Source organism: Sander lucioperca, chromosome 16, assembly GCF_008315115.2.
Source record: "Sander lucioperca isolate FBNREF2018 chromosome 16, SLUC_FBN_1.2, whole genome shotgun sequence".
Lineage (NCBI taxonomy): Eukaryota > Metazoa > Chordata > Actinopteri > Perciformes > Percidae > Sander > Sander lucioperca.
Genome location: NC_050188.1, coordinates 19,943,836 through 19,967,666, shown reverse-complemented (window position 1 = coordinate 19,967,666; position 23,831 = coordinate 19,943,836). Strand labels below are relative to the sequence as shown.

Below are 23,831 nucleotides of genomic sequence, written 5' to 3'. Positions count from 1 at the left end.
TACATAACCCGTTTCAGATTAAGGTTGTGTGCGGCCTAATGATTTGGGGCAAGACTTCAGTTCACTTCAGTACAGCCAGTCCAGCTACTAAGCCCCATGAGTCAGTGTGATGGTTGGTGCAGTAATTTATTGTATAGCAGAAGTTTTTTTTATTTTCTCAGAATAATGCTGAAGCATGTCTTTGGTTAAAGGCTGATTTACGGCAAGTAAGGCCTAAAGCACTGGTTATCTAATCACAGTAACATGACTTTGCACTCACACAGGCCATCTTCATTCAGGCGGATCATTTTAAGTGCATTTGTGCAGTGGTGAGAATGATTCAGACGTGACATTTCAGCTGGCTGGAATGCAGCTGAAATGCTGAAAAAAGAAGCACTAAATTATTTGTTTTTTCGTCTGCAAAAACTATACATTCAAACAGCTGGCAATTTTTAAAGGCTCAATGAAATATAGTGCAGTCTGTAAGGATTAGGATAGTATTGTTTTCCTCTGTATTAATGTAAGTTTACATTTCTGACTTTCAGCTTTAATTTGCAGGTGTTTGCATCCACATTTAATGAACCAATTAAATTGTAACCTTTTTTATACATAACCCCAAGATAAAAAAAAAATGTCTAGGAGTTATTTAAAAACTAGTGTGATCTAGACTATATTTTGATTTTTTTTTTTTTTTTTTCCAGAACTTCAAGTATTATACCACACATACTGTTGCATTTTCATCTCAGGAGTCTGTTAAAATGCAGAGCAGTTGAGCTCAGATTTCTCCCTCCTTAAATTATTTCCTCAGCGTAGATGAATTATATTTGTTTGATGAAATATTCAGTGATCCACACACTCTGTAACCATTTGGTTAAGTTTGCAATATGAGTATTACAATGCAGAACACTCTGAAATATTTTGAGCATCAACGCATTATAATGCTTTTTATTTTTTGCCTCATTGCTGTGCTGCTTCAGGTCCTGCTGAGCCCTGCGAGAGCTAATAAAACTGTTTGCGACTCAGCATGCCTTGTAAAACCCGAGGATGGAGAAATTTCTACAGAGCCACATGGGACTGCTCACTGTCTGTATCTCCCAAATGCGCCTTGACATGTAATTCCTCTCACCTTGCCACCTCAGGGCTCTGTTAGTTCTATCAATAAACAGCTCATTTAGCTCAGGGGTCATTTCAAACTTCAAACAACCCAACAACTTTTACCAGTTGGCCAAAACGGTATTTGACTTTTTTTTTTTTTTATTCACCCTTTCTGTTACATGTTTTCCTGTTTTTGACTTTTTCTGTCCCCAGGGGCAATGTACTGTTGACTAAGCAGCCTGTCAACATCTGTTTTGGCTCGCCTCTATTAGCTTCCTGATTGACTACCGGCACCAGTAGCACATCCCCCATTCCCCGGATTTCTCCACCTCGCCCTCCCCTTAATCTCCCATCCATCGCTCCAAATCAAGGCTCAGGTCACTGTGCCCGTGGCCTGCGGGCATCACTCATTATACTGTGACGTTTCAATTGCCGCCTGACCCCTTCCATCCAGTTGGATTTCATGGCTGCTCGTGGTGGGCCAGTGCCCCTGCTGCTCGTCTCTGAAAGTCTTTAAATGAACCAACCTTTGGCTCAACGCCGCCACTCATCTCAGCAAGGCGAGAAGGAGATGAATTTAGTTCAAATGAATGTCAAGCCTTGTTATTCTACCTCTTGGTTAATATGGTTTGGGCACTCAAGAGCCCTGGCTTTCCCTTTTCCCTCTCATTCTTATTTCAAACCCACTCTCACACAAATTGTGGGAACGCTTTAGTGCACTGCTAATAAAGAAAATAAACCACCTCTGGCATTGAAACATGAAAACTCTCAACGTAATCCAGTTGGAACAGTGTTTGCTGGTCACAATTTGTCTCCAGGGGGTATTTTGTGTTTCAAGTTGATGAGGAGATCCATTTTCAATAATGCACAGCCTTGCTTCGTTGGGGACTGTATCTCATTCTCAGTGGCTGTGTCTGTGAAATAAACTATAAGCACATCAACTTCCTGCCATGTCTGTTCATGAGAGATAATCATTCTGCATTACAGTCTGTCACATCTCATATTACTCTGTACTCTATCTTCTGGAATGCTTTATTATGAATATGAATCTAGCGTGCACAAGCCTGATGATTTATTCTGTGAAGTCTCAGAATGATCATGTGTGATCATTAAACGTTAGTCACTTTAATGCAGAACCTTTCAGCAGTTATTTGATAATTTCATCCGTAACATTTTCCAGCTAAGTGATGTTTACCTGCAGTAGCTGTGTGTGTGGGCAGCTTGGCCCTGTTGTTGTGCATTAGTCAGGTTTTTTAGGTCCAGGCTAGAGGCCACATTCCTTCAGGCCCACTTGCATATTTATAAATTGAAGGCCACCATATGGCATCAGTCGCTCAACGGATGAGAGAGATAAAGAAACAGCATAGGTCCATTTACTTTTTACCTATGTGTCGGTGTATGTGGACATGTAGTGGATGTGAGTCAGGATCAGGATTATTGGGATACGATTTATTGAACTCTGATGGGGGGTGGGTGCAGCGGTAACATACAAACAAAAAATCCAGACTATGTTCACATGAGTCACTGAAGAATGTTCCATTCCATTCCATTCCATTCCATCTTCTTCCGCTTATCCGGTAACGGGTCGCGGGGGTAGCAGCTCCAGCAGGGGACCCCAAACTTCCCTTTCCCGAGCCACATTAACCAGCTCCAACTGGGGGATCCAGAGGCGTTCCCAGGCCAGGTTGGAGAATGAAGAATGTGTATTAAAGAAATGGTTTGACATTTTGGGAAAAAAAGCTTTTTTAACTCTCTTGCTGAGAGTTGGATAAGAAGGTTGATACCACTCTCATCTTACACTGTCCCTCAAGTACTAACAGTAAAGATCCACATTAATGTTGTATTAGCAACACATTTCAAATTTATTTTCACTCCATTGATATATTCACACACACACACACACACACACACACACACGCGCACACACACACACACACACACACACACATGCACACACACATTGCGCCCAAATGCACACATGCACAAACAGGTCCTATACACATGCATTATGTATGGAGATATGTCAGAGCGAGTGGGCTGCCTCACAGGATGATGCCCCGAACAGTTGGGGGTGCAGTGCCTTGCTCAAGGGCACATCGGCAGTGCCCTGAGCTGCGTTTCATTAGTGTTTCAACATGGCCCCCTTCTCTTCCCCTCAGCCCTTGGTATGAAGTAATTATGGCATTCTATCCCCGTTTTTATGTTCATTCTATGTCTGCTTATTTCTTATTATTATATTATTATTTCTTGTATGAAAGGCACTATACAAATATTATTTATAAAAAGTATTATTACTGCTTTTTACACATCATAAATACCTGCAGACTTATTTCAATGAGGCTTGGTAATCAGCTGCATGAGTGTCTGATTTAGAAAATGTGTGATCTATATCATGATTAGTCATATTAGGCTATAGCTCGCAAAAAACAAATTTCTTCCATGCATTTACAGATAAAGTAGGAAAAAAAAAAAAAATCATAAAAAGTAAATATTACCTGACATTAGTTATATTAGTCTTCATGTTACAGTAAAATATCAAGCTAACAATGAGGAAACTAAAGTCGAAATGTCTTTATTTCATTTACTCATCTTCTCCTTCTTTGGTGGTCAGCAACAGAATTTTTAGCCGTTGTACATCACTGCCACCTAACCATGGATGTATTTTCTTGCACCAAATGCATAACTGCAATGCATTGTGGGTGATATCCACCTCTGGAGTGACCATTGTTGTTCACTCGCTCCCTCGGCCCTCCAAGGGTCGATATCGCCAAGTTCACTTCAGTTTTTCCGATAATTGGAACGACACTTAAGATGGCGGCGGGGATTCCCCCGAGGGCAAGTGCTTAGGGGAAGTGAACAAGGGCATGTTGAACCACTAATGAAATGCAGCCCAGGAGGCCAACTGGCACTTCTCCAGCTACCAGTCCAACACTCTGTACTTGGTCTGTCTGGGGACATAAACCAGCAACCCTCCGGTTCCCAAGCCAAGTCCCTACAGACTGAGCTACTGCCACCCTGCCACCCCTCTCAGACAGCTAATTTACAAGCAGTAATCTCATCATAGAAAAACTAAACTGACGAATCACCAATCAATAATCACAAAATGGCTATAATAAAAACAATTCTCTGGTCCAACAAGGGCATTTGGGGAGTATATAAAGATAAAAGATGCTTGTCAAACTGCAAATGCTATGTAACTGTGCCAGTATTGGTTTGCCTCGAGCAACACAATGTTCAATTGAAACCAAATGCTTACCCATTACTTTGTAAATAATTGTATACTAGTGCTACATATTATAACTGTACTGTATTACAGTTATGTAAAAATTAAATGAAGTAATTTTTGTGTTAAATTAAGTGTCGACATAAAATGGATTGCTGTCACTTACCCCAATCAGCTTTCCTTTAAGCTGCTGCTGTACTGTAGGTGACAACTTTTCTCTCTCCTGTGTCCACAGCGAGTGAAAACTGCCACGACTTCCACCCCATGTTCTTCACCCATGATCGCTCCTTTGAAGAATTCTTCTGCATCTGCATCCAGCTGCTCAACAAAACCTGGAAGGAGATGAGGGCCACAAGTGAAGACTTCAACAAGGTACACTGCATGTGTGTGTTTTTGGGAGATGGGAGGTTGAGATGAATAAGAAGCATCCCTGTGTCCCATTTCCATGTACATACTGATTATACAACTAGGTTTTTTTAGTGCATTCACATTGGAAAAGTGACAAAATGAAGTACACTTGATGCCAGTATGCATACTAAATTTGTTTGATTTGCGAGTGTCGTTGATGGACTTCTCACAGCTGGTACATATTGTTGACACAAATGAAACTGCTACAGGAACATGTTTTGATAAGTTTTCAAATTAGAAATTGGCAGTAGCTTTTCCCAGTTTGATCCATGACAGTTGTTATTTTACAATTCCCTGTTGATTTGGGACACAGCTCATGTCTTTGACTAAATACAATGTTAAAAGAACTGAACACAGGAAGATGCAACATTATAAGAAGACTATGACAGCATGAATCTTTGTGCAATCCAAAATGAGACATGTTTGACTGTTAGAACAACTGCTTTCATATTTGATTATTTATTTATTTATTCCCCAGTGACCATACAGAAAAACATTGTTACAGAGAAGCAGTGCAACAGATGAATGTATGTATGATGTATATGTGATAAAATCATGGCAGGCGTATACATTTGAGCTGCTTTGACTGATATACATGGTCTTATTAAACAAAAATTGGTTTAATTAAATTGGTTTTGATAGTTTTGGACAGTTTCCTAATATGGACTTCAAACTTGAGTTGAGAATCCAAAATGACACCTAGTAGAAGATGACACAGAGGACAGAATGAAAGTGAACTTCATACAGAATTATTTCACAGTAGGATTTTTGCCATGCTTCATAAGCTTTCTGTTGCAGACACTGGCAGGAAGCACAGTCACACAGCTCACTTTTAATTACAACAGTATTTATCATATCTCAAATTTTGTTAATTATTAGAATGGCATTGCCAAGAGTCCCAAGCAAATAGCATGCCTGATTAATGTACATAGACATGGAAATGTTTTTTTCCTGTTTGCACAGACGAACATGCTTTAGGCGCTTCCTTTTTAAGGGTGCAGATTAAGGGAACTGCATACAAATCTCAGGGGCTTTTTAGAATTAGAATTATTTGTACATTGTTTTTTCTTTCTTTCTCGGATATGAAACATTAGCTGCCTCTATTGGCTTAGCCACTGATTAAGCTACTACATCTTCATTTGGAGCTCAGTGGAGTCTGGATGAAGATGAAAAACTTCCTGTAAGCTGGCTAATGTTGAATCGGCCAGGAAATATGAGTGTGTGTGTGTGTGTGTGTGTGTGCGGACTGCCAGAAGGTGATAGTAATGAGGTGTTTATGACAGATATTGTATGTTGTGTATTCAATTGGGCATCAGATGTAGCTGTCAACAGATGCCATATCCCTTTCCCCTGATTTATCAGACAAATTATGATTATCTTATGCTGTCAAATAACAGACTGACACAAGCTACAAGCCACCCTGTGTCCCAAGCTGTGGTCCGAATCCTCTGCTCATATTCACTGGCTTTGATCAACATTGAAATGTTTTCTCACACATAAATAAGCCGGTCCTCACCTCTACATTTGCTCTGCAGCTCAAATATGTCACACTACTGTAAATGGACACATATTATGCTACATGAAAGTGACACTGTAATTGCTAATTCAGTGAGTGATTGTGAAATGTATTGTTGTTTTGAGACTTGGTACAGTAGTTTGATCTACTGCAGCAGGCCACAAATGAAGAATTACAACATATTGTAATCAAGATGAAAAACAGAAAAATGTAGTGATCCTCTGTAGCCGTTGTTGAACCCACCTACAGTCTATTGAAGTCCTCACCACCATCTGTGACTAAAAAACCTTTGGTAGAGGAATCACTTCTGAGCATGATTTAATGGTTGGTATTTTTGGTATTATGTTATGATAATTATTTTAGCATAATTTGTCACGTCTGATGATCTAAATGGTGTAATAATTTACTAAAACTTAATTTTTTTAATGATAGAAATGCCGGGAGTGATGCGACCATCTCTAATAGGCTTGGAATGACTACCACCATCTCATGTTAAGCTGTATTTCTAGTTCATTTTCGGGGAGAATTCAACACCTGTATCATACACACACATCCTCTTGCAAGTGATCCTATTACCCAATCCCATCCTTCATACTCCTCCCTAGAAGGCAAGAGTCAGTTTCGATTGAGTTGGGATAGATGATGCTTTCCTTCTCTCTCCCCTCTTCCCTCTCCGACCTCATCTTTCATCACTCCGTACCTTGGGAGTTTGAAATTCAGCAGCAGCTTGTCGATAGTAAGACTGTTTGGTCTCAAGGGCTTCCTATCAGCTAAATGGTGCGTGTGTAGCTCTGCGCTTCCGCCCTCTAACGCTGAGTGTCTCAGTTTGTATTGGCTATGAACTTAGAAACACTGTGGGGACATTAGCTCCTATGATGATGTCTGAAAATGTTGTACCCAATTCTGTTAACAAGAAACTGAGTTGTTTATCTGTAACTGAAACAGTCGTTGACTGCACATTTAATAAAATGAAGATGGAGAGGAGGAAGATGGGAAAGCTCAGTGTAAATCCCACTAAACCCTGAGTATTAACATGAGCAAATAAAAATGATAAAATATTAGTAATGACAAAAGGAGAAAGTAGGCTCAGTAAAGTAAGTAATTAAATGACAGGATAAAAGAAAATAACTGATAACTGAACAATTAACACAGGGATACAGGATTGGAACTTATTTTTTATTTTACTGTGTCTGTAAGGGATAGGAATATGGAAGATGGAAATAACAGTTTTTGATGAATAAAAGATAAATGGAATGTAAAAATCAAATAAAACTTGAAGGGATAAATCTATGACTTTCTACAAAGGTTAGAACAGTCATACAAGTTTAGATGAATAATGTCAAAGTTAATACGGATTTGTACAGTAAGTCCTGACTTTCCTAATAATGGATGGTTCAGGCGTAACTGTGAACAGAGGCTCGGATCAGTAATACATAATAGTAATGCTGTCCATCCCACTTCAGCTGATTTGAAGCACAGTTATTGTCCTTTTAACTCCAATCAATTGGTCATTTAAACTGGACTATTGAACTTTGTAGTTGAGCTGCCTTGTATTGGGCAACCAGTCATGTAATTGATTACTGGTGTCTCAGTCGACTAAGAAATTGATGGTCTTTTTTTGTGGTGTCTTGATGAAGATTGAGTCTTAAGTAGTCATTACTCATAAGTAGACATTATAGTCATAATGATATTCACAAATATGCGTTGGTGTTTGGTAGGCAACAATCTGACAGATTTGTGTTGTAATAGTTTGTGACGATAATGTGTAAATGTAATTGCAATGAGGTAATCAATTCCTCATGTGCATACAGTATATGAGGATATATCCTCTCTGGGCTATGTGGAAGGTTAATAAGCTGCCTCAAGGATAATCCTGAGGGCGTCCACTTCAAAACAAGGCTAGTTGTACGGTTTCCCTGCATTTCTCACAGTCGCTGCCAGACACTGACGCCACTGAGCTTTCTGAGGTGTGGAATACTTAAACACCTCGTTCAGGTTTTATCGATATTTGCTGTGGCCTGCAAGTGTGTGAGCATTTCTTAAACGCTGAAGGCTCTCTCAGCTGCTGGCACTTCATGGCTGACTGAGCATCTTCCCTGCACACAAAGACATGAACCCACACACACATAAACAGGCTCTTACATTAATATATGCTCATTATAGACAAAGGCTTAAATGAACCACACACACACACACACACACACACACACACACACACACAGACCATAGTACAACCACTACACAGTCTGTCTTGTTTGCTTTCAGAATGTAGTGTTTACTAAAAGAAGTGGTAGTAGAGAACAAGAGGTGTGTGTGTTGTGTGTATGTGTGTGTGTTTAATGGAGGCAAGTCTGATGCTCCCAGGGCACAGCTCCGACCGTCAAGCAACCGTTTCCCCTGTTTCCATAGCAACCTGTGTCCAATTACCACTGCTGCGCTGCAGTACTGTGGCTCTGTTTCTGTAAGATGGAGCCACTTCTCCGCTGCATGTGTGCACGCTTGTTTTTATATGCATCAGTGCTTGTGTGCGTCTATCAGGGACTATTTTTTTGTATGGCTGCGTGTTGTCTCTTCATCCAAACGTCTGAGCTGAGACCTTCTCCTCCACCTCCTCACAGAGGAAAAAAAGGCTCCATCTCTCTCTGCGCAGGCACTTGGATGAAAAAAAATCCCTCACTGATGTAGCAGCTTGCAGCCACTCACGATACCCCTCCTCCTCCTTCTCCTCCTCTTCTCTTATCCCCCCCCCCTTAACACACACACACACACACACACACACTTATCATGTGATCCACTTGCTGCACAACCATTGGCGTCTCTGATCGTGGCGTGTATCCAATCAGGGCATAAGCCCGGAGATCAACATAAGCGATGCAGAGCAGCCTGGCTGATGCTCTTAGAGGGAGCGAGGAAGGCAGAAAGAAAGGCTTACACAAATATCATAGTAGAGTGGACAGTTAAAGAAGAAACGGGGAGAGTTAGTTTTTTTGTTTTTGTTTTTTATTTAAATGGAATATGATAAAAGAAAGAATCAAATAGGAAACCTAAAGGCACAAATAGCCAAGAAAGGAAAAGACAAAAGGAGGAGATGCACGAGCAGTGTTGACAGACAAGTCTTCCCTTATTGTGGCTAATGCTAAAGCTAACTGTCCACAATCAGCTAGAGCGCTCTTCCAAGGAGCCATCTGCTTCCTCCATCCATCCTTCCATCCATCCCTGTCTCCCGTAAGGCGCTTAACACTCATTCTCTGGCAAAAGCACGAGGATTCACCAGTCACTGTGGAGAGTATCACACCACACTTGGAAACATGGAGGTGACATGTAAGTACTAAAAGAATGGAAATGAGAAAGAATGAGTGGTTTTTCAATTTGCATGGATGGATGGATGGATGGATGGAGCAAGGGGGGGTAGTAGTAAAAGAGGAAGAAGGACTGTTTGTGTTGTTGCCTGGCTGTGGAGGAGGAGGGGAGGGAGGATGGAGAGTGGAAGGAGAGGAGAAGAAAAGGCAGGGATGGTGAAGATGGGACGGGCTCAGCGGAAGAGAAAGAGGAGGGACAGATGGGGTGTAGACTCGGCGAGGCGTAAGCAGGTTAGACAAGGACCCAGATCACAGCCTTTTCATTATCTCTCTCACACACACACACACACACACACACACACACACACACACACACACACATATTACAATTTCACCCTCACCAATGCACACCCACATTTACATGCATGTGTGCACACACCTACCCACCATTACTCTCCAGGCATCATCTGTATTCCAGTGTACAGTGTGTGTGCATGTGGGGGTTGGGCTTTGTTGTTGTGAATGAGATTACTCCACATCACCAACACCCACTGTTTGTCACCAGAGGAATTTGATGCCACTACTAGTGATCTCCTCCACACTGTCTCTGTCTGCCTTGGATGAGCTTCAACCAGTTTTTTAGCCAGAGGGGTTTGACACAGGATTACAGTGGGTCAGCCCCAGATTGTAGAGCAGGAGACTGTGAAATACTGCCAGAACCTGATTTCATTTGTTTTGGACAATACACTGTACAAATGTATCCACTGTGCTTTTAGGCTTGGCTTTGATTGAAGAAACTATGGCTACATCCACAGTACTGTGTTTTCATTTTAAACCGGCATTTCAGAACTAATCTCCGTCCATACTTACACACCTGAAAATGCAAATCTCAGACCATTCTTGTACACTAGGCATGCGCATGTCGGTAAGGCTAATATTGCCGCTGGACACGGAAATTGTCACAAATCGGTCTAATAATAGCTTACTCTTGCACATGCAGTAGTAGCATTACAAAATGCACAATTTAACTGCACAACAGCTGCTAGCATAGGCAACAAGGTCAGAAACGGCTGTATTTCGTTATCTGTGTTGAATTAACCACCGGAAAATGGTCACGTGATAGGGGCGTGATGAATCAGGGAAGGACACGTCCTGACTGATAAGACCGAATCAGGGAGTGAATGTAGGTGTCTGCGTCATTGTTTCCAAAGGTAGCCCCGGAGTTTTCAAACTAAAACGGGGTCAGCAGCTTTTCCAAATGTCTCTGTTTTAGAGGCTCGGAAACGCCGGGGTAGTGTGGACATGAGGCGTAAATGTAGCAAAAATATATGCGTTTTTAAATAAGAATGTAGTGGTATGGATGTAGCCTATGTTTTGGCTACTAGGTGTATAATATATTGAATTGTGCTGAATTTTTAAGTAGATGAATTAATCAGTCGATTGACAAAAGATTATTTTTCAGCAATTTTGAAAAAAGCTGCCAAACATTTGCATGTCCCAGCTTCTCTAATGCATAGATTTCTTTTCTTTTCATTGCATTAAATTTACAAGGATATAAAACAATTTGAAAACGTTAAAATTGTGAAGGCCATTTTTCACAGTTTTCTGACATTTTATAAACCAATAATTGATTCATCAAAAAAAAAAAGAAACAACAAATAAATAAAAAGAAAAACTTTATAAATAAATAAAGAAATAGTTTAACCTTTTTAGAAAATACACCTTTTTGCAGAGAGAGGAAACAAAGAAATGCTACCGTAGCTCTGTCCAAAAGTGGGAAAATCCACCTACCAGCAGCTTCATCTTCTGAGAATATAGTTCCCAGTATGTATACGGTTAGAAGATGGCTGTGTCTCATGTGACGTTATTTGTACACGCTGTGACTATACAAATCACAACATGTAAATAGGAAAATGTTGGCGTTATTTTGTCACTTATTGGGAGCAGTAGGCTAGTTGGAGCCGGTTACCTCCAGGATCTGTGCTAAACTAGGCTAGCGGTGGGTGCGCCAGACAGAGTTACGACACGCGCGGAGATGAGAAGGGTATGTATGGACTTATTTAACTCTGGGGGATACGGTGAATAAGCTAAAGTCCCAGTAAGTCGCTGTGTTCCTTTAAGCTCAGCTCACTCATTAATATATCTCATTTGTTTTATTTGTAAAAAAAAACAAAGTGTAAAAGTAACCCGTTTTGGTTTTACTGGGGTGCTGGACTATTTCTTGGCAGGGCCAGGCCAGATGTTTACATTCTTTATGCTAAACTAACTGTGTCCTGGCTCCAGGTTCATATTGAAAAGACAGATACCGAAATAGTATCAATCTTCTCACAAGCGTATTTTCCAAAATGTGGAACTATTCCTTTAATCAACAGTAAAAAATAAACATCAGTTGCAGCCCTGTTAATGATACTGTTCTCTAAATAGCGAGCCAAGTTCAATCACTAAGAAAACCCATTGCTGTCTGTATCAGTGTCCTGTAAAAGCGCTCTTGAGCAAGAGTTCTTGAACCAACTCACCCATTCTTTAGAGTAAGCCATGGACGAGCACTTCAGTTAAATAAACCAAGCAACGCCTTTTTTTTGGGATCGATATTTCTGCTCTGGCCTGAGGTGACAGAGGAGAGTAGATAATCTGCTTTGTTCAACCATTTTGAAGACTGACCTGTCCTGCAGTATGTAGGATTATTCAAATGGAAATCCTCAAAAGCCCCAGCAGCAGCAGCAGACCAACCCTCTCATCAACCATCACACATCACTTTGTGTTTGCCTACTATTAAAGAATATGACTTTGCGTTTAGATGCTATTCTAGTTTTAATTAAGGCTGCTCACCGCAAATCAGTTAAGGACTCCTAATATAAAACCTATGCAAATGATTCAGGCTCTGCTCTTTAACAACATGGTAGTTCCTCCACTTTGTCAGAGGTTAACATGCATGCATACATGACTAATGAAATGGGTGCTGGTGTGTCCAGTCAAAACAAAGGGATATGACAATGATAACGTGAGTGCATGTGCCAAAGGTTATGATGGGATGCCCTGTTTTGGATTCCAAAAAGCAGCTTGGGACAGTTGGTGTAAGTTCTGCACACGCTGCCATATGCCAACCACTGTGACTGCTGCTGTCAAGCTTTGCATGAAGCGGTACATTTATGACTCGTATCAGGACACAGTAAACCAGCCCCTCCCCCACTCCTCTCCTCTCCTGTAATGAGACCCGCTGTTTTCTTATCCCATACTGGTTTAATTTACCTCTACACTCTAGGTCTTTATTTACCTGTTTCCCTCCCTCAATTCCTTATACCTCTTTCTTTTTGTCTTTCTCTCCTTCCTGTGGTTTCTTTTCCTCCTCCTCATTCTTGTCTCTCGACCCCCCTCCACCTCTATTGTCGAATTCAGACAGGCTATTTATATCTTTCTGCCTGGCTGCCTCACCTCCCACTCCCTTAACAAGGTTTGCTTTATTGTTTTTGCACGTGTGTATGGGCACTCGGACAGTGCGTGATTGTGTGTTTTGTGCATGCTTCGCAACAAATCTGAGTCCTTGTAGGGGTGTGTATGTGTTTGTGTATTTTTTATGAGTTTGTTTTTGTTTGTATGTTGTTTTTTTATATGAGTGTGTAGCAAGAGCAGAGTGTAAATGCCAAGCTTTGTGTCTACGCTGGGACTTGTTTCTTTTTGTGCATTCATGAGTGTGTGTTTTATGTGTGCCTGGAGGGGAGGGGGGGGGCATCTCTGATCTCAGGCAGTGTTGGCCCACTCACACTGCAGAAGCTAATCAGACCAGAGAGATCATCAGCCATTAGCATCAAACCATCACAGTTGCATGTGCAGAGATGCAGAGCTAACATTTTGTTTTGTTGTGTCACGATAATGATACTATCATCTCATACTCACTGGAAATCAGCAGGGGAAAAGACGAGTAAACTCAAGTTTTCTTTTCTTTTGATTTAGTTATTTATCTCTCTATTCATTTATTTACATCTGTATATTAATAAGTGAGTGTGCATTTCTGTGATACAAATGTGTGTGTAATCATTTTTGTGCACAGCTGTCTATGCACAATATATACTTTAGATTCCTTGCAGACAATTAAAAGTCTCCACAAAGGCTCCTGTGTCTTATTGTGGATATGTGATGGAATATGGCTGCTGTAGGCCTCATTATTAGCATCACCTGATAATCTAGTTTGGATGTATCACTGCTTGAATTTGAGTTTAATTTGAGGCACTATATCTGTCAGTGTGAGGCTGATGAAGTATGTATGGAAGCTATCTGGCACTCAGTAGTTTTCTGTCTCGGGGTCATGGTGTTTCTTGATAGTCCACCTTCCTTTACACAACAGCAAAAAGGCAAGAAGTCGGCTGGGTCAAAGCCACACTGGCATAATTTAATCATGACCAAACACGTGAAAGTGAGAGGTATTGGGCAGAATGAAGAGCAGCACATAATTGTACAAAGCAGCTAACTAGCACCATATCTAGTCTATGCCAAGTCAATCCCCGATTTCTGTTGCATGTGGAAATCAGCTAATTTGCAGCAAAACCTTGTGGGAAATCTGCGTAGTGTCCACTGCTATGGCTTGTGCAGCTCTCTCCACTCTTTGCAATGTCAAACATTTGGTTTGAAAGCCCTGTAATTGGCATAAATGGGTGCTCTTTGCATTATGCATGGATAACTTGACTGACTTCAGATCCAAAAAGATATTAAAATGGATTATTCATATAGAAATTCTAATCAGCAATAAGTGCATTATTGGTAGATAGACTCTAGGATAGGGATCATCCCTGATCGTCGTTATTATATGAGATATAATGAAATAATACCGGTTTTGATGTCCTTGAATGGATGTTTAATCACAACCAATTTACTCATGCCTCTGGGGCAATTAATGCAGAATATTCATATTTCCTGCAACAACCGTGTCATAATAAAACACTCGTCAATTCAAAGCTGTGCACAAGCCAAGGTCAGCACTTGGCTTTCATCAGCATTTCTTGATGCACAGTAAGTGGCGATTTCCCAGGCGACTTAGCTCTCCAGTTATCCATATGGGCTGTGCCACACCTCACATGGAGCTGGTTGTTGAAAAAGAGCTCCTCTGACAGTTTATCTGGGCATGCAGTGCTAGCACACTAAATATGGCAACAACAGCTAGCAGCAACAGCCGGCATCCAGCCTCCATCACTCATGCGGAAGGAAGAATAGGATTGATGGAGGGTGGTCTCCAGATGTGTTGTGTGTTGTGTGTGTGTGTGTGTGTGTGTGTGTGTGTGTGTGTGTGTGTGTGTGTGCGCACATGGAAATATTGGGAATTTAAGTGACATAGTCGCTAGTATTTTTGTTTTGCGTGTGTTGGAGCTTGTTCATACTGTATAATGCATGTAACAGAGGGAATGAATTAGAAGATGTGCAGTATAAGTGTGTATATTGAGAGTGTGCCTACAATACAGTATGTGCTGTTCCCTCTGGTGCAGTAATGCTGTCAAACAGGTCCCTAAGGCATTCACTAAGAGAGAAAAGAGCTGCTTTTCACTGCGCTTTAAAGTCACATTTACCCCGTCCCTTTCCCCTCTATTTTATTTTATTGAAATACCCAGATACAGTGACTCCTTACATTCCAGCCGTGGGGGGTATATACATAATTGAAATTTTAATGGAGGAAAGTAGTGCCTTTCCACTTAGTTGCTCTCAGCAGACTTGACATAGAGCCATGACAGGGTTGTTAGGAGAGTCTTAACAAGAAAAGCTGAATATACTAAATATAATCTATGAATCTGTCTGCAGCATTCACATCTTGTTCTTCACCCTTTATGAAATGTCACTCTGCCTGTCTGTTGTTTGGCATTTTATACAATACATCAAGCAGTGTAAAGCTGCCACCACATAGATGTCTGAATTACAGAATAGAAGAAGAATAGAATTACAAAGATTTAGCATTATGCTGTGAAAGGTCATCACTAGGGTTGCAACTAACTAACTTAACATTATTTTCATCATTGATTAGTCATTTTGTCAAAAAAATGCCATAAACTAATGGAATATGCCCAGTATATGTGTTCCCATTGCCCATGGTGATGTTTCAAATTACTTAAACCAACAGTCCAAAACCCAAATATATAAAGTTTACAATTTTATAACATGGAGAAAAAAGCCAGTGCTCACATTTTAGAAGCTAGCCAGCAAATTTAGCAGATTAATCATTTAATCAACTGATCGAATCGAATGATTTCACCTCTAGTCATTATGTACGCATGGCTTAGATTCTAAAGCAGTGCCGATGACAGCCAACAGTTGTTGTCAACATTCTCTTATGCTGCCTGTTGTGTGACCCTTATTAATTTGATCACATATGACAATCCCTATCCTGGCTGATGGCATTATTACCATCCACATGGGGATGAAGGTTGTCCCACGTCGTCACCTTTATGCCATCTAAAATGTCTCTGTAACACCGGTGACAGCTGACACACAGAGCAGCATGGACTGTTGTTTCAGAACAAACTTTTTGTAGCCCAACTGGGAAGCCTTTGAAGCATTACACTATGTTGTGACCAAAGCAAAGCCGTAGTGTGTGTGCTTTCTGTCAGACGGAGATCTGTGTTTTGTTGTGCCTCCCCAAACGTCCTCTGACACAGACCATGCGGCTGACAGAGAGCGAAAACCGGCACAGTCGGCATTGTTGGCATAGATTAGTGTCACTATCATTTCAAAAACAGAAACCAGAAGTAAACAATATCTGTTGCCTACATAGTGAATGGACAAACAGGGCTTGTCCTAAACCTGTCAATACTTAATTTTGATCCAATGTAGAGTCTGGTAGCTATACTCCTGCTTGGAAGCCCAATTTTTAAAGTGTTAGAATATAAAATTATTTAACAGTGACAACAGCAGCTTTGCCTTCTGTTTAGTAGTCGAGCCATGAATCTTCAACCACTGCTTCTTAGAAGTCCTGTCAGCTTCTAATACATATTTTTTGCATCTTTATTCAATGCATTTTTATCCGCTTCTAAATTTAATACAACCCGTAGCAGCACTCCTCTCACTGTACATGATAAGAGACAGGTCTCCTTTCATGTCCATCTCTGTGGCATTGTTTTATTTTTAATGGTCATCTTTGAAGGAGATCATTATTAATTGAACATGGTGGCAGAGAGGGAGAATGTAATTACCATTTCAATAACAGGAACATGGGTTCCCTGAATTCTCTTTTTTCTGCTGCTTATCAACAAAAAAAAAACAGACACTCTGAAGTGAACATGTTTGTGTGTGTGCTCTTACATTTGTGTGACTGCTTCCTTTTGTGTGTGAGCAAACACGTTTTGTCTACATGCCCACCAAAGTGCCTCTCCAGCACAATCTCCAGATTTCCCCACCCAGGTTTGAGTGGCGGGTAAGCATTTGACTGACAGCTGGTAACTGATGTCATTAGCATCCTCTTAGGTAAATGGAGCAGCGGCGACAGTCGATTGGTCGGAGAGGAAGGATGGTAATTTGTTACTGTTGATGCGTTGTCGATGATGGATGGCGGGGCGACTTCAAGAAAGAGGAACTGCCCAACTGTCCCATTTGAGTAGAGAGGCTGAAAGGAAGGAAGTGAGGATGGAGGAGTGTGGAAGACGATTCTGTGTGGCCAGCTCTTCATTACTTGTACTCGACGGCTCATGGGACGGTATTTAATTACTTTTACTGACACTTGCTCTGCTGTCTAACTTCCCTTCTAACGAGCTACAAGAAAGAATGATGGCCTGTTGTCTGGAAGAGATTAGGGAGCGGGAATGTAGACAACAGCTCGGACAATGAACAATTCTGCACTTATCACCCAGAGTGCAGCAAAGATGACTGCAGTACAAAACTGAGCCTAAATTTATCCCGAGTGAGCTCAGCCTGCAAAGTCCGTTCCAGCGCTGACGTCATCTCACCTCTACCAAGGTGCTCTCTGAGCAATCAGCGGATGGAAAAAAAGGAAGAACATAAAATATTCATAATGCCCCTCCGCCCTATTGTGAAAGGACCATGTGTTCGTATTAAATGTGATGAATATCCATGGTGTTAATTAGCATGAGTGCAGCCACATGGGCCAACAGAATTGTTTTACTGCCAGAGATATGACTCTAAACAAGGCATATTAATGAACATTCTCCTGGGACGGCTCTGCCAAAAAAACAGTGCTGGAAAGCAAGCAGCATGTGACAATCAGATCTGCGTTCAAAAGTTACCAGTTATATGATTTCAGGGGATAAAATTGGTGTTTTGGGGGACTGCAAATGCTTATCAAAGCTCACTTTCTGTTATACTTTTTTTTTTTTTTTCAAAAGCTTCTTAAGGGAAAATGTTCCTTTTAGACACACTGATGGACCATTTATAATCCTAATAGGAAAATGAATTAATTTGAGGTTTAATTATCAGGTTTATAGGAGTGTGTATGAATGGAAATTTATGATAGGCAACTCGGTGAAGTTGTCATTAAAAGTAGTGGACAGGAGTGATGAATCTCTCGTAGCATGATTGCAAGCTGTGGCTTCATCCATTTGTCTGCTCATTTTTCAGCTCAAACAGGAGGATGGGAGGCTGAGTGTTGGTGCTGGGGGTTGTTAATCTGCTGTTACTTGGATACCTGTTTCTCCCCATGACAATATGGCATACACATTACAGGGAGAATACAGAAAACAGCCTTGCGTGGAGATGACAATATGTTCCACGCCGTTTCAGCTGAGGGAGGAATGGACAGCTGTCTTTATGGATGGCTAAACTGATAGAAGGATGGAAAGGGACAGACACATGAATAACAAAATTAAAACCTTCCTATAACTGGCTACCACAAGCCTACATTTTAGCTCAGAGTCTGCACATAGTCACCAAAAACAGGTCTTGACCCATGGGGAGGGGAAGTGTCGACCATCGCTCTCTTGTGGTCTTCTGAGACCTGTACAAGGTGGTTTTCAAATTATTTTATGAGGTTAATATTCTGCACACAGGGCTAATTGCAGTGCTTCTTTTTTAAACAACCAAGATCTAAACAACCAAGATTATGATCTCAACTTTTGTCTGCTTCTGTCGAAGTGGATATTAAGGATGTACTTGTGCTGAGACATTGATGTTCTGCATCAACTTTAATGCCAGTTAGATTTGGATGACACGAGAGAAGACGTCATGTGCACAGATGTGGGTCTGTGTCTGAGCTTTGCAGGTAAATCCGACTATTTGTGTCACGCAGAGTCAAAATCTAGACGGCAAGTGATTATTGAAATACATCAACTGGAGGATTTAAATGGTTTGTCATATCTGGTCACTAATATTTACAAAAGCGCATTTCAAAGCTCAGCTGGCAAAAAAGCCACGTTTGCTTTGCTAAATAACTCTCCATTTGACCAAACTGTCCTCTTTTCTGTTGCTGTTGTCGTGTGTGTGTTTTTTTCAAGGTCAATTTGTTGCCTGTTTGTTAGAAAATACACTGATTACCGCCTCCAAACATATTTGCATTCCAAAAGATAATCCCTGGATTAAATTGTGTAATCAGTGAGAAAATTACTTTTTTTCTAGCATTTTTTTTTGTGGTGGGAGCTAAGCTTTACCTTCAGGGCTTATCAGATACAGAATGAGAAATGGGTTAATTCCTTTTTGTGGCACCCTCACTGTAAAGTGCCAGCTTTTCAAAAAGGGGACCAGACCACATCTTAATGTATTTTTTACACAGCGAATGCAATGCTGATTCAAGAGGATTATCCTCGATCGCCTTTGTCGTCTTGGGTCTTTGGTGCCGGATGGGGGTTTGTGCTGTTCATATTTCATTTTTGGCAGCTCAAATCTATTTTTAATGCTCTCACCCCTGGCTTAGTCTGACTAGTGTGAATTCAGAGGTTAGCAAGTTGATGAGTAATCGCCTTTCAGTAAATGCAAACAGTGAAAACAATATTACATAAGACTATGTTTGGGATTTTGGCTCACTGGGTTTTGGCATGGTTGTTAAGGTCGAAGAGCCCAGATTAAACCGAATAATACAGAACAGGAGAAACCACCAGTTATAAGGAAAGTACAAAAACATTTACTTCTGAGTAAATACATGACACACAGAACTCACCCTTAACTGTTATTGTCTGTCGTTGTAATAGAGTTGATGCATTGTGAGGAAGTGTTTGCAGAGGCTGGAAATACTTGTGTGTCCTCAAGCATTTGATCAACAAGGCACACAGAGAAAAGAGAAATACAATAGAGTGAAACCAAATAGAACAGAAGAGAAGACGGTCTATTTCTTTCGTCACCTCAGTATGATCTGATCCAGTGATTCGGCATCTGCAGGCCCCGAGCTGGCTGCTAACAAGGCTCATCCATAATCAGGGCTGCTTGTTACATCTGTCATCACATTGTCAGCATTAACTGGAACAGCGCTGCTCAACCTGGCTAGAGAAATGGTATGGAGTCTAAGTTTATTTTTACAGCCAAATATCACGTATAGTGCCTCAGCAGGATTTACAGGCCCACATCTTTCCAAGCTGTGTAAGCTTCTCTGTTTTGAGGGGAAACCACTGTTGCAGGTGATGTTCTGTTGTGTTTGAACAATTTCAGCACATTAGGAATGATGTTTGCTCCCATTTAAGTCCCTTGTGTGTGGGATGAATACCTTCACAAATAAAGAATCCATCTTTGAGTTATATTAGTGTTCCAATTATAGTTATGCAGACTGCAAATCAGATTGTCAGAGTGCAAAGCTAAATGGAAGCAGCTGTCACTTAAGCTTAGGACTCATTTTCCAGAGGCTCGTGTATGTGCGGGAGGTTGAGGAGATTTTATACTTTGATAAGAATTGGTGCTTTATCAACTGTAAAAATCAGTGTCATGAAGTAGCTCAAACTGGGGTTTAATTCCATTCCACATCTTAATGAGTCACGTCGAGTGTACAGGGCTCGAAGCTAAAATATGAAAGCAATATTAGTGCAAGTCATTTAAGCCACAATCTATTAATAGATTTTTAAGATCAGATTTAATGAGATGTCAAATACAAATCCCCTTGTCAGTTTTCCCTAACTGACCACTGTTAAGTTTTAAAATTTTTGTTCTCTGCATAAACGTAAGATGATATCTTCTTTCCGTTTGTGGTCTATGTTAGTTGAGAGGATTGCTATTGTTTGCCCACTGCTGCTGATGAGTTCTGTGCAGAGACTTCAATTATCTCCTGACAGCAATGCATACACGGCAGGCTAATTGATCGAGACATGCGTGATGTGTTTTATGTGTAGTTGCGGAGTGCTTTCCTATTGTATTGTTACCTCCATTGATCACAAAGACCCCTCAAGTGGGATTGATGACTTGGAACACCACTCATGTCATGCTTTTGCAGCCACAGCCAGACTAATGGTATTAGCCAGCTGGGGTATTATAGGCAAGTTCTGTGATGCATTTCACTGATGCATGATACTTGGCCTAACAGTTGACTAGCCACAGTCAAATGATTCTGCTTTGCTCTTTTCCTCTAAAGGCTCAGTGCACCAGACTGGATTACAGGCTCCAGTTCTGGGGAAAAAAAACAAACATTAATCCTGTCGGGAAGTGAACAGAAGTTTATATGCTCCCCTGACCCCCCAAAATAGGATGAGGGTTAGTTTTGACTCCCTGACTGTACAGACTCTGTCTGTGGCCAATATACACACACACTATTTCTACATCCTGTATGGCTCCTCTATCCATGATGATCTCATCCTGCCCTTCTGTGCCTATTCTCCTCTGCAGGTAATGCAGGTGGTGAGGGAGCAGATAATGCGAGCGCTGACTCTTAAGCCTAATTCTCTGGACCAGTTCAAGAGTCGCCTGCAGAACCTGAGCTACACAGAGATCCTGAAGATACGCCAGTCCGAAAGGATGAATCAGGAAGACTTCCAGTCCCGCCCCATCCTGTGAGTCGAGCAATCAATGACCAGTATGATGTTGACACATTTGTCAAAAGGTTATATTGGTTATCTGAAGTCGAAATGGTAACCAAATGCTGAACTTAATGTGAATAATATAAACTAAAAATGTATTCATGCATATTGTATGTCTGGCAGCTTTGTTTAGAGAAAAATCCACTTTGAATACAAAGAAAAGTAAGACATTTTCTGTAGAGTTGGAAGAACTGCTCAGTGATATTTACCTTCTCTCCATCTGCCTAATCAGGGCTTAACTCAAATGAGGACATAATTTGCATCTACAAAAAAGAGCCATGGTCATTAATATGCGTGTAATCGCTTCTTTTTTCTCCTTTCCATTTGTCAACCAAATGCCAGCTACTGGCATACATGCACCTGCGCTCTCCTCACATGATTGAAAATATGCATTGAATTCAAATTGCCTGTAAATGGCCTTCCCAGTGAATACTCCATTAACGACCCTCCAGCTCACTAAGCGTGGAGAGCTAGTCTGTAATAGATCATTCATTGACTGATCCTGGATGCAGGGCCTGTAATGGAGAACATTGTTTTGTCCTCTCTGTATTTAATGGAGTAGCTAGCACTATTGGAAAATTGTTTCACAGAGAGAGCTTGTCCCTCTGAACAGTAATCAATGCTGAGCCAAGGGCTTATTGAATCGATATTGGAAGGGAGAAACCAAACTTTAGCAACCAATTAATCCTTTCGGAGAAAGCAGAACAAAAGCGAAAGGAGTTGCGGAAAAATGTACCCCAAAATGATGTAGTTATCTTATCTTGTCTATACTTTTTTATTATGTATAACACATTGAATACCCTGTATTAACTAGGAACAATCTGAGTACAGCAGAATGCAACAAGTTCATACTCAATCTCAGGGTGAATTAGATGCTGAAATGAAGAACATTTTATTCCAGAATGGCTGTTGGAAAGCATTGAACATCACAGGCTGATGAGTCTCTCTTCAACAGTGTGAGACTACTCGAGGGTGGAACTTTCCTCTAATCAATACAGCACAGTCATGACTTATGAACATAATGAGCAGAGTGTGTCAGACCGCAGATTTAAAGGAGCTCTGTATTGCCTGCTATAAGTGCTGACAGTTTTCTGCCATCAATTATTGTAGAAAATGGCTACATCAAAAGGAGGTGAAGACAACCTATTATGGCTTCAGATCAAAGCTGTGTCTCCTGTAGAGCTTTTTTTTTTTTATTTTATATAATTTTGACTCCTGTAAACAACTCTCCGAGGTATTTCTGCTATAATTAGTAAAATACAGTTTGTTACAATGTATGTGGAAAGTGTTGCATGTACTGAAAGTTGCTTACACCAAAAAACAAAATCAACATCACATAAAGAATTCATGCAGCAGGTCAACTCAGAACTCCTGAGGATACACTTGTACACTGTACATTTTTTAAATAGCTGGAAATGGGTTTTTGTGCCTCACTTCTTGAATCAGTTAAATACCTGACACCAACCAGAGTGCTTCCTTTTATAGAGGTCTACCAGTACAACACCTCATCCCTTTAATTCAGTTGTGATTTTCTGCATTTGCCAGAAAGAATCAGTTTACATTTAAACTGGAGTTGCTTCCTAAGAAGGGCAGCCAAACCATCTGAAACTCTCGGACAAGAACACTCTCACGTGTCTAGCTCCATCAGAAGGATAGCACATGAGGCGGTAAAGGGGAGTCATCATCATCCATCCTTCCTGCCATGAGCCACGCCTTACCCACTAGCTGCTACTTTAAAGATGTCATAGTGAAGGTCCGACCACAGATCAATGTAATGACTGGAGTCACTGATGAGGCAAACGGAGAGGCGGAGCGGCGAGACGGATGAAGGGAGACAAGAGTAGATAAGCCTGAAGGAGAGGAAGAGAAAGGAGGACGAAAATGTCATCAAAGAACAAGGGGAAATACAAGAAAATTATAGAAATATTTTATGTGAATAGAAAACCTGAAATCCTGTCAAACTGCACTTTTCTAAAGAAAGAAAAATAACAAAAAGATAAATTGGATGAGAAAACACTAAATTATAATGCTGAGGAAAAAAAAGATGGAGAGCAGCAGCACTGCTCGGGCAGATAATATTCATAATTCATGTTGACTAGTGCTGTGTGCTCCACATTCATATGCAACACAGACAAATACATGTAGAAGCATGAATAAATGACAGAATCTGTGCTGAAGCAGCACAGATTCCCACTGATCAGCCTTTTGGGACGTTATATGACATATTTCTGAGCGTGTGGACATGTCCATGCACGTGTGGAAGTATTTCTGTGCGTTTTGCATCCTCTTTTCCCTCCTGACAGCCGTAATCCCGGGGATTTTGCCAGTCAGGTGAATATTGCACGCTGCCAGAAAACCTGGGAAATGTATTAATTATAATAAACTACTTCCAGGTC

General features: G+C 40.9%; 1 protein-coding gene and 1 long non-coding RNA gene across 7 annotated transcripts in view; one reads left to right on the top strand and one right to left on the bottom strand.

Annotated features, from left to right (window-relative positions):
- Positions 1 to 23,831, top strand: part of elmo1 (engulfment and cell motility 1 (ced-12 homolog, C. elegans)) — a 104,457-nt gene that overhangs the window by 72,308 nt on the left and 8,318 nt on the right. For 5 of the 6 annotated variants that reach the window (XM_035993320.1, XM_035993318.1, XM_035993319.1 and 2 more), the window contains 2 exons: positions 4,533 to 4,669; positions 21,245 to 21,408. In XM_035993320.1, coding sequence (XP_035849213.1) covers positions 4,533 to 4,669; positions 21,245 to 21,408 — 301 coding nt within the window. Of the gene's footprint in view, positions 1 to 4,532; positions 4,670 to 9,093; positions 9,543 to 21,244; positions 21,409 to 23,831 lie in introns of those variants that run through there. The other variant, XM_031323292.2, reaches the window with a different exon arrangement.
- On the bottom strand, positions 11,503 to 23,234 carry LOC116067018. The gene is made up of 3 exons (XR_004109091.2): positions 23,224 to 23,234; positions 22,870 to 22,871; positions 11,503 to 11,641 (listed from the first exon to the last, which is right to left on the bottom strand). It is a non-coding gene; the product is annotated as an uncharacterized LOC116067018 (long non-coding RNA).